Raw genomic sequence first — 12,193 nt, 5'->3', positions numbered from 1 at the left:
GTTCATTCCCAATCAATATACCTTTTATTTATTTTTCTTGTCTTCTTGCATTACTTAGGACATCGTGTACAATTTTAAAAAGGGGTGATGAGAGGAGACACACTTGTTTGACCATGATTTTAGTATAACGTTTCTCACAATTAAGTATGATGTTAGCTAGAGTTTTGTAAAAGTATTCTTAATCAAGTTGAGGAAGTTTTCCTCTATTCTTAGTTTACTGAGAGTTTCTGTCATGATTGGATGTTGGATTTTGTCAGATGCTTTTCCTGCATCTATTGATATGAACAATGCTTTATTGAGTGTGTTGATGTGATAGTTTATATTATTTTGAGAATACTGAAACTGCCCTGCATTCCTAGGCTAAATCACACTTGGTTGTGGTATTTAAATATTTGTATACATTGTTGAATTTAGTAGAGTAATATCTTGTGGACTGTTTTTGCATCTATGTTCATGAGAAATAATAGTCTCTAGTTCTTTCGTTGTAAGTCTTTATTTTTGGTATTAGGGTAAAGCTGGCCTTATACAATGATTTAGGAAATATTCCCTCTATGTCTATTATCTGTAAGAGATTGTAGAGAATTGGTATAATTTCTTCCTTAAATGATTAGAAATATTTGGCTGAGACAGTTGTGTGGAATCCCATTGTATTTGTTTATTTTTGTATGGTTTGAAAATGAGAATGCAATTGACTGTAAAGATCACATGGGGAGGGAGATCCTGAATATGGAGAAGAGAGAAAATAGTATTTGTTGGAGCAGGTTAGTGAGAAGGCAGGTGGGGGTGGTATTCAGATCTGATCTATTCTTTGGCAGAACACTTACTAGTTTAGGGAGAACAAAGTAAAGACAATATATAAATACCAGTAGGTTTATACTTTTGTTGGAAGATGAATAATTAGCCATTCTAATGGCAACTCTTGTGCTACTTTTTTCCCCTAGGAATTCTGAGGCAAGGCCATTGGTGATGAGTGAAGAAAATGGAATCAGAATTTTTCACAGCTTAAAGCAGAGGTGAAATGATGAGTGGACAATCAAGCTAGACTAGCTAATATCGGCAGTGTTGAAGGCCCAGTTAAGGTAAGAAATAATGAATTTATAGTCACATATAGATATATGCTCAGTTTTGGATTTTCTGTAGTAATAGTCAGCCATGTGTATGCTAGGAATATTTTATAATTATAAAAACTTTCTGAGTTTGTATTTAATACAAATATTGACTATTAGTTTGTCCTTTGTAACCCATTCTCCCAGTCTGATGCTTACTTTTAAATCTTGAATTTATACATAGTCTGAAGAGTGAAGTTAGGATAGAACTTTGAATTTATATATAATCTGAAGAGTAAAGTCAGGATAGAAATTTGTTGTAATAGAGTCCATTATAAGACTAGACCTTCATCTCCATTTCAGTGAATTTTCTATTGCTCTGTGCAAGAGATAATTTAAAACATTAATTATAATTCTAAGTAGAAAATGCAAATAAATATATGGCCCCATTTTGCCATATCTTTCAAAAAGTAAAATTTATCTAAGTATTGACTAAATATCTAGGGTGTTTTAATTTTAATTTATATATATGAGGAAGACATGTGTAGAGTTTTTATTGGTTCAGCCTTAGTACACTTATTTCAGTCTTTTACTGCCACTGTTAATCAGTGGTTATATAAATTACATTATATGCATAAAGTAACATAAAAATCAAAGTTCCCAAAAAACTAATATTAAAGCACAGTCATATGCATTGAATGAATAAATATAAATTGTTAGTATTTGTATATAGCTCTATCCATACAGTTAAAGTTTTCTGAATGGTATAAATTAAAGCAATTATCTCCTAGAATAAAACTGCGATATACCAAAATATAACATTTTTAGACCATGTAAATATTTTTCCATTCATGTATGTGTACCTCTGGCCCTGTCTCTTCCCATTCTCTCTTGTGGTAGAGACACACCCAGAACATCATTTAAACCTAAGTAAAAAATAGATCCATGAATAGTAACACAAGTCATACATGGAAAAACCAAAATAGGCCTGAGAAAAAAACCCACCTATATTAGATATAGATTTCACTGAAATAAAGATTTTAATATTGTAAATAATGCTCAAAAAAGATTATAAAACCATTATTTTTCCTGTAACTTTTATTTAAGATAAACAGGGTTCCTTAGGGAGAAAAACATAGAAATCAGACAGCTTCTCAGGTGCCCATCTTTAAGATCACAAAGTGTCAAGTTCTTAATCAGAAGATCACTGATCTCTCAATACCAGGAGCATAAAAAGATAAAGGAAATCTCAGGAAACAGACAAATAATTTCCGGTTTTAGAAGCCTGATCCTGTCAGCTTCTGCTCCAAATAAAATGTTCTTCTTCACTACAATGCTTTCTGGTTTTGGATTTCACATGCAAAGCATCTTCAAAATAATAGACACAGAGACATACTGCTTGAAACAGGTAGCTTCAGGCTTTGGAACACATCCATTTGAGGTGACACACTGTATCTTAGTAGTTAAAAATCTATTTTAATTATTATCACTGTATGATTTAGCCTTTACATTTTTTACTTTAGTTGTTTGTTCAGTTTAATGGCCTTAAACTACATAGTTATGTTCAAACAAGGAAATTAGATATACTTAATACAATCTCCTATGTTATTTTGTAAACTCTAAATTTTAAAAAAATTAGGATTTGAGAGAGACCATGATGGCGGCAGCACTTGGGCCCCCAGAAATGATCGCCCAGCTGGAGAACGCGGCCAAAGTTCTCATGGCACCTCCTTCCATGGTCAACAATGAACAACGGCAGCATGTAGAGCACATATTCTTATCACTTAGGAAATCAAAGTCACCCTTTGCAGTTTGCAAGCATATTTTGGAAACAAGCAAGGTGGACTATGTCCTCTTTCAAGCTGCCACGGCCATCATGGAGGCAGTGGTCCGAGAGTGGATTCTCTTGGAAAAGGGCAGCATTGAGTCACTGCGAACATTCCTTTTAACTTACGTCTTACAGAGGCCCAACCTCCAAAAGTATGTTCGGGAACAGATTCTCTTAGCAGTAGCAGTAATTGTAAAACGAGGCTCACTAGATAAGTCAATTGACTGCAAGAGCATTTTTCATGAAGTCAGCCCGTTGATCAGTAGTGGCAATCCCACTGTGCAAACTCTGGCCTGTTCTATTCTGACTGCACTATTGAGTGAATTCTCAAGTTCAAGTAAAACCAGCAGCATTGGACGGAGCATGGAATTCCATGGCAACAGCAAAAGAGTTTTCCAGGAAGAAGACCTTCGTCAGATCTTCGTGTTAACCCTGGAAGTTTTGCAGGAGTTCAGCAGGCGGGAAAACCTCAGTGCTCAGATGTCCTCAGTGTTTCAGCGCTACCTCTCACTCGCCAATCAGGTCGAGCTGGAACTTTCTTCCTCCAAATTTGGGCAGACATTATATAGCCATGTTTGAATCCTCACAAAATGTGCTGTTAAAGCCAACGGAGTCCTGGCGGGAGGCCCTTCAGGACAGCAGAGTCCTGGAGCTTTTCTTTACAGTACATCGAACAATCAGAGAAGATTCGGATATGGCACCAGATTCTCTGCAGTGCCTCGCCCAGTTAGCATCTTTGCACGGACCTGTCTTCCCCGATGAAGCAGCACAGGTTGACTACCTGGCATACTTCATTGAGGGTTTACTGAGTACTATCCATGGCATTGAAATAGAAGATTCTGAAGCTGTGGGGATCTCCAGCATTATCAGCAACCTGATAACTGTGTTCCCTCGAAACGTCTTAACTGCCATTCCAAGTGAGCTTTCCTCGTCCTTTGTGAACTGCCTCACACACCTCACTTGTTCTTTTGGGCGTAGTGCTGCTTTGGAAGAAGTGCTTGATAAAGATGACATGGTCTACATGGAAGCATATGACAAGTTGCTGGAGTCCTGGCTGACTTTGGTCCAAGATGACAAACATTTCCATAAAGGCTTTTTTACCCAGCATGCAGTTCAAGTCTTCAATTCCTATATTCAGTGCCACCTGGCCGCTCCAGGTGGCACAAGGAATTTGACTGCCAATGGTGTGACCTCTCGTGAGGAAGAGGAAATAAGATGACCGAGACCAGTTTTCAGATCAACTAGCCAGTGTAGAGAATGCATGGATCTATTTTTTACTTAGGTTTAAATGATGTGTTCTGGGTGTGTCTCTACCACTGGAATGCTAGCATGCCAGTGTAGGAATGCTAGGAAGAGTTGTCGCAGAGCACTGTATACCTCTTCTGACAAGTTTATTAGAAGAAAGAGTAACAAGGCTCCACGGTCAGTTACAGCGACATTAGCAGCAGTTACTTGCTTCACCTGGTTCAAGCACCATTGCCAGCAAAATACTTGATGAGCTATATGAAGATATTCACCAGCTTATTTTAGTCACAGGCTACCTCTTAGCTGTTGATATTCGGGGAGAGACTCTGCTAATACCTCCAGAAATAATGGAATATTCCATGAAGCATTCATCTGAAGTTGACAGTAATACAACACTTCAAATTTTGGGATCTCCAGGAGAAAAGGCTTCTCCCACCCCAGGGTACAACAGAACAGATTCTGTGAGTAGGCTGTTATCTGCTGTTCTCAGAGTCTCTGAAGTTGAGTCTCGAGCAATAAGAGCTGATCTCACTGACCTGCTAAGCCCTCAAACGGGCAAAGATATTGTTTGGTTTCTAAAACACTGGGCAAAGACTTATCTCCTGGTGGATGAGAAGCTATATGATCAGATAAGTCTACCATTCAGTACAGCATTTGGAGCAGATACTGAGGGTTCTCAGTGGATTACTGGCTGCCTCTTACAGAAAGTCATCAGCAACCTCTCAGTGTGGAGTAGTGAGCAGGACCTTGCAAGTGACACTGTGCAGCTCCTTGTCACTTTGGTGGAAAGAAGAGAAAGGGCAAACCTAGTAATCCAGTGTGAAAACTGGTAGAATTTAGCTCAAGAGTTTGCCACCCGAAGCCCTCCTCTGAATTTTCTGTCCAGTCCGGTGCAGAGGACGCTGATGAAGGCCCTTGTCCTGGGAGGTTTTGCACAGATGGACACAGAAACCAAACAACAGTATTGGTCTGAGGTTCTTCAGCCATTGCAGCAGCGATCCTTAAGGCTGATAAATCAGGAAAACTTTCAGCAGATGTGCCAGCAAGAGGAGGCCAAGCAGGAAACCACTGCCACACTAGAGGCCCCATGTGGCATTGCCGAGGCTACCCAGATGGACAACGTCGCCATCCTTTTTAATTCTTAATGGACTTCCTTACCAATTGCATTGGATTGATGGAAGTTTACAAAAATAACCCCGAGACTGTCAATCTCATCATAGAAGTTTTGTTGAAGTTGCACATAAACAGATACGTTATCTTGGAGAGTCCAAAGCGATGGACTTACATGAAGCCTGCCTCACTTTGTTGCAAGTATATTCTAAGAATAATTTCGGGTGGCAGAGAGCTGATGTCACAGCGGAGGAAGAACAATATCAGGATCTACTTCTTATGGAACTTCTTACAAACCTTCAGTCAAAAGAGTTCATAGACTTCAGTGATACAGATGAAGTGTTTAAGGGACATGAGCCGGGGCAAGCAGCAAGCAGGTCTGTGTCAGCAGCGGATGTTTTTTTATATGGAGTCAACCTAATTCTGCCCTTGATGTCACAAGATCTTTGGAAGTTTCCAACACTTTGTAATCAATACTACAAATTAATTACATTTATTTGTGAGATTTTTCCTGAAAAAATACCACAGCTTCCTGAAGACCTTTTTAAAAGTCTGATGTGCTCTCTAGAACTGGGAATGACTTCAATGAGCTCGGAGGTTTGCCAGCTGTGCCTGGAGTCCCCGGCACCATTGGCGGAACAGTGTGCAAAAGCTCAAGATACAGACTCACCACTGATTCTAGCGACACGGCCCTTTCTGAAGCTGGATTTTGATATGCTGGTTCTGCAGAAGCACAACACAGATGACGACAGCAGCCGGGGAGGCGTTCTACACGTTGGTGCGCCTGCACCAGGTGTTCAGAAGTTCACTTCCTGAGATGATGCCCATCCCAGGAAGGGGCCTTTCTGACATTTGGTTTCCTGTTCTTACTAGGAAAAAACGCCGAGTACTCTGAATTGGTTGAAACATTGCTGTCAAGTCAACAAGACCCAGTTATTTATCAGAGATTAGCAGATGCCTTCAACAAGCTCACTGCAAGCAGCACCCCTCCTACGCTGGATCGGAAACAAAAGATGGCTTTTCTAAAGAGTTTGGAAGAATTTATGGCAAATGTTGGTGGTCTCCTTTGTGTAAAATAAAGAACGAAACTCTATGCTTAATTTAGATCCTTTCTGCAAAGTGCACCGAATTGCTAAAAGTTGACTTGAGTCTTGTCCTTCAGTTTCTTGGCCATTGGGGTTTTGGAGAGCTTGACATGTAATGAATGCAGTTGAGACAGGAGAGCTCAGCCTCAAATCAGCGTCTGCTGTTAGGTGTTACCACAGTCGGTCATAAGCATTCTGTAGGTTTTGAATGGTGATTTAACATTTTCCAAAGGAAATATCATATATGTGCAAACAGATAAGGGCACCATGATCAGTGCCTTTTCCCTCTTTGTCAAACGTTAGGTGACTAGCCAAAGTTTAAAATTCTCGTTGTGAAATATTAGGTGGCTATGTTCAGTGATGTTTCTCAAACGTTGTCCGTGGACCACCTGCAGCGCTGAGGAACTGGACCCAACTGGAGGCCATCATTGTCAGAATTTCTGTTTGTGGGCTCTGGGTTTTTTCATTTTAATAAACTCCTTCCCTCTGTCACCCCCCACAAAAAAATTAGGATTTGAGACTACTAATATATCTTCTCTAGTACATAAAAGAAACATTACCAGCAGTTTATAATTTTACAAACTGTTAAACTAACTCATGTAAGTTCATAATAGTTTAAACTCTACCATAACGTCAGCAGGTAAAACTTTTTAACACCAGACTTTTAAATTGCCTACTGTTAATAACATCAGAACTTTTCACAGAAAACTTTTTTACTTGCCTTTACTACCAGGCTGCTAATCATCTGCAGTTGGGAGTAAGTTGGCATTATCTCCTTACCATAATTTAATACTTTTTGGCATATATCTAAGATGGAAATTGTTGGATCTTATGATAATTTTTGTTTGAACATTGGTGTAACATAATGGAAGAAAATAGGATTTATCTATAATAGAAATGAAAAACCTTGGTAAGTTAAGAGTAGGACTTGGCTATTTAAAAGTCAATGCAGAGCAGTATGTATAACAAGTGGATTGTATGTGACAGTGTAGTAAATATGTGTGTGTGATTTTAAAATAAACTTGAGAAAAAAATATGCAATTATATTTGACACTCAGCATTATTAGTTCCAGGTGTACAGCATAGTGATCAGACATTTATATAATATGTGAAGTGATCCCCCTGATAAGTCTTACATCTTCCTGACACCATATATAGTTATTACAATATTGATGATTATATTCTCTAAGCTGGACTTTACATCCCTGTAAGTGCCAATTTGTACATCCCTTCACCTTTTTCACCCAGTCCCCTAACATCTTATCCATCTGGCAACAGTTAGTTCATTCTCTGTATCTTTTAGTTTGTTCATTCATTATCCTTTAGATTCCACATTTAAGTTATATTGGAAAGCATTTGTCTTCCTCTGACTTGTTTCACTTAGCATAATAAGCTCTAGATCTACCCATGTTGTCACAAATGGTAACATTACTTTTTTTTAATGGTTGAGCAATATTCCATTTCTTATATGTATCACATCTTCTTTACCAATTTGTGTATTGATTGGAGCATTTTTTGTATGTGGTCACTGAAGTCTGTTTCAATAACTTAGTGGACTGCTTAGTGTTTTGGAAGAGTTCTCTTATATGTCTAGAACCAGAAAAAATATTTTAAATTAGAAAACTTAAAATATGGTTATAGAGTCCTGAAACAACATATTCCGCTTTGTCCAAAGCAGCTAGAATTAATTATCTTTTGAAACTACAAATCATATTATGCCATTTCTCAGCACAAATCTACCTATAGATGTGTATAAGCCTCTAGTACAGCAATTTTCAACCTGTGTGCCACAAAAATTTTAAAACATGCAATACCTGACTATTTAGTCAGGGCCCCTGACCTTTTGTCCCTTAGATTGTCAAATAAAAAATTGGTAACAGCCATCACAACAATAGCAGCCTGGGATAAATGAATCAAAAACACATATTTTTTGGTGTGCTGTAGAAGTTTAGTAATTTGTTTGTGTGTGCCATTAGTTTAAAAAGTGCTACTCTTATACTTTAAGTAATTCCCTCTCTACCTCCCAATGGCATCATTGACATTTCATCCTTTCACCTTTTGTTAATCCACAATACTAGCCTACTTCGGTTCCTTGAACAGGCAAACATGTAAAAGCATCTTTATTGTTGGCTTTTAAAAATTAGAAACCAGGACAGATAAGAAAAAGTCAAATTAGCACATGCTCTAGGAATTCCAGGAGATTAAAATATACTTCATGATAGGCATTAATTTGAACCGGTCCTTATTGGATGCTTAATTTTTAGCCACCCCACAAAAGTGGAATGGGGATACAGGTTGCAGACCCCACATTTTCAAGTACTCATTTACAGGAATATCATTGATGAATACACCTTTTGTACCCTGGGCTCTTCATACAGTAACATTAATTGCAACAAGCTCCTTCACTAGAATTGAATGCAGTCTTATAGTCCTTCTCATTGTAGCAAGCTAGGCATCCACTACCACTGACGGTAGCTGATATTAATCGCTCATTCTTAATGCAGGAATAATGGTAAGTAGTTTGATTATAATACTGAATGACAGTAGTGGAAATAACTGCAAAACATTAAGACAAAATATGGAGAATTTGAAAACTCAAAATTGAGTTCAAAGTGTAAAAGACCATATAATAAAGCTCATAGAACTCAGTAAAATGAACATAATAATACTTTTAAAGGTAAGTATGAAATTCTGTTTTATTACTTCAAAATATGTAATGTGATTGATATCTATGATTTAATTTAATATCAGAAAGCTTTTGAAAAATAAATGCAGGATAATGGGATCACACTGAGTGGAGGCTTGATAATGGCATAATTGGAATTAGAAAATGTCAGTTATGAACAATAACATCTGTGTGATAATTTGAAAAATTTAAATCTCACACATTTCTTTTAAATAGTGACTTCATAGCCAAGTGAGCTGCAACTGATTTAATCAGATTTACCATTAAGACATTTAGCATCAAAAGAGAAATACTATACTCGGAAAATATTTCTTCAATCCAAAATATCAATGTGATACAATTATATTTTGTTTTAAAATAGCAGGTAGAAGTCCAGTTGGGTAGCTCAGTTGGTTAGAGCATCATCCTGATATGCCAAGGTTATGGGTTCGATCCCCTGTCAGGGCACATGCAAGTATCAACCAATAAATGCATAAGTGGAACAACAAATCAATGTTTCTATCTCTCTGTATAATCAATACATATACATATATTTTCAAATAGCAGATAAATGCATTGTGCTGGAAAGTGTCACATCAAGAAAAGTAACTATGTTTAGCAATTAGCTATGAAATATGATCGGCTGAGAATGAACAGAGATTCAGGTAAGCTGGGTTTGGGAGCCTGATTAATGCTAAGAGTCACATTCTGCAGGAAGCATAGACTGAGTTGTAAATCAATACATTTTATGAATGGATTGTCATGCGACATAATTCTCTACCACTTAGTCTGCTTGTCTCTATGCACAAAGCTAAAATTGCTACTCTTGAAATATAGCTATCCACTTTTCCTTTGAAATTTACTTGCCTTGTTTTAGGTATTACCCTTTCCAAGTATATCCTAGTAAAGTATCATTTGCATTGTCGCTCCATAGATCATTTCTATTTGACAGATAGTTATTAGCAGTTTCCTCTTGTGAAAATACAGATATACATATCCAGTATGCTGTTATTTATATGATCAAACAAGAATAAGTCCAGAATATGTTTTTTGTAGGGACTAAGCTTTAGTAACATACAATTATTGGGAACTATGTATATTACTATAATAATTAGAAGTATAATTTTCAGTATCCTTTTTTTGTTATTTATACTAAACTAGTGGCCCCAAGCATGGATTTGTGCACATTGAAAGGAAATTAATTAGAAAGTGGCCGGCTGCACCTGGGCCAGTTCCAAGGGCATCTGTGGAGTTGGATCCCTCGGCCTGGCCTACAGGGATCAGGCCGAAATCGGCTTTGACATCCCCTGAGGAGTCCCAGAGGGTGGTTCACCATAGCTCGGCAGCTCCTGCCTTGAGCGTCTGCCCCCTGGTGGTCAGTGTGTGTCATAGTTGATGGTCAGTTGGTTGCTTAGCCTTTTATATATATAGATACTGTAAGGTATGTATATTTGTTTATACTTTAAAGTCATAACAATCACTGCATTATCAACATTTATAAAAGGCTAATATGCAAATCGACAAAATGACTGGTCACTATGATGTGCACTGACCACCAGGGGGGCATATGCTCAACATGGAAGTTGCCCCTGGGTGATCAGTGCACTCCCACAGGGGGAGTGCTGCTCAGCCAGAAGCCCTGGGCAGGGCTCACATCTGGCGAGTGCAGCAGCACTAAGGATATCCGACTGATGGCTTAGGCCCGCTCCCTAAGCCAGCAGTCAGACATTCCCCGAGGGCTCCTGGACTGTGAGAGAGCACAGGCCAGGCTGAGAACCCCCTCCCTGAGTGCATAAATTTCGTGCACTGAGCCTCTAGTCCTATCATAAATATTAAATATATTATTAAAATGTCAGCAAATATAACAAGTATATAAATTCTATTTTTTAAAAACATTTACTTTTTTTCTGTCATGGTATGCTCCAGATCTTTGAAAAAATAACAGGTATATTAAAAAAAAAAAGTTGAGAAGCATTGTTCTGAAGCATTCCCCATGGTGAGATATCTGAAATAACATTATATTTGGAACTAGAAAGCCTGGGTATAAATCCTCTCTCAGCTATTGCCAGTTTGTGTGGCTTTGGAAACCAGTTCAGCCTCTTTAAATCTCTCCTGTATCATTTCTAAATGGGAATAATAATTGTTGTTTACTTCACAGGGTTTGGTAATCATGAACTTAATTGGGAAAATATATCATGGGGTTTGATACAAATGCTATTTATAAAAAAAAAGATCAGCTTGATGTAATTGGATTAAAAGTAAATTGTAGTAAGACCGGTTAAGGTATAATCAAGACTCCAGTCACTTACTAGTTACAGCAATGTGAGCAACTGAACCTCTTGATTTTATTTGTAAAATGTGGTTAATTATGTTTCCTTGCTGGGTTATTGAGAGGATTAAATGAGATGGCCAGTTCTTAACAAACAAAGGCCTGCCTCTTAATAAGCAGGCATTATTGTCATAGTCAAAGTTTGTCATTATGGTTACTGATATTATTCCCCACCCATCAATACTCGTTCCTGGTCCTTAGGCTACACATCTAGTATTCGACAATTAGCTAGGAAGGTCTCTTCAAGGTCCACCATCTCATGCTTTCCTCCTTGGATCTCTATTTCAGTAATGTAAAATGCAAAGCTACATAATGTTCCCATCTATTTAAGGGCAAAATAATTTTGTGTTATCAGCTTAAGGACACCCAATTCTCACAGTTCCATTTTCCTTATGGAACTAATTGGATGTGGCTCAATTTCATTCTTTTTTACACTTTTAAAATGCAGCTCTTAAAAGCTAATCTGAAGTGTTCATTATTATCTCCACTAGTGCTGTTTTTCTCTTGGATATTCTTTAATTGGATTCCTGTGCAGAGTTAACAATAGCTTTCTGGTTGAGGTTAGAATGATTCCCTTTTCCGCCATTTGTCTGAGCTTTTCCCTTCTCAGTGCAAACTACAATAAGGCCGCTGTGAAATCCATATCATCTTTTCAAAGGCTCAACGTGGTGAAAGCATCCCAGGTGCGTCTAGAGACCATCGTCTTGACCTAAGTGGCAGTGCTCGGGCTTAGAATAAGCAATTATTGCTCTCTCATAGCTAAAGTGCTGAAGAGTCCTTTACATCCCAGCAGGAGTGATTCCACTTATACTAAAGGAAATTGCAGCCTTTGTGCATCTCACACGCTTTATTACAATTTTTTAAAGAATATAGTATGTAGAAAAA

General features: G+C 37.9%; 1 protein-coding gene across 1 annotated transcript; it reads left to right on the top strand.

Moving 5' to 3' along the window:
* The first annotated feature begins 2,692 nt into the window (after window positions 1–2,692).
* On the top strand, window positions 2,693–6,333 carry LOC102260675 (exportin-4-like). The gene is given in 8 exon segments (XM_014535288.1): window positions 2,693–3,398; window positions 3,400–4,086; window positions 4,088–4,124; window positions 4,203–5,253; window positions 5,256–5,339; window positions 5,342–5,969; window positions 5,971–6,032; window positions 6,103–6,333. Coding segments are annotated over 8 exon segments (3,453 nt in total). The 5' UTR covers window positions 2,693–2,700; the 3' UTR covers window positions 6,309–6,333.
* Window positions 6,334–12,193: the final 5,860 nt, after the last annotated feature.

Source organism: Myotis brandtii, unplaced genomic scaffold, assembly GCF_000412655.1.
Source record: "Myotis brandtii unplaced genomic scaffold, ASM41265v1 scaffold142, whole genome shotgun sequence".
Taxonomy (NCBI): Eukaryota; Metazoa; Chordata; class Mammalia; order Chiroptera; family Vespertilionidae; genus Myotis; species Myotis brandtii.
This window is presented reverse-complemented; position numbering and strand designations above follow the sequence as displayed.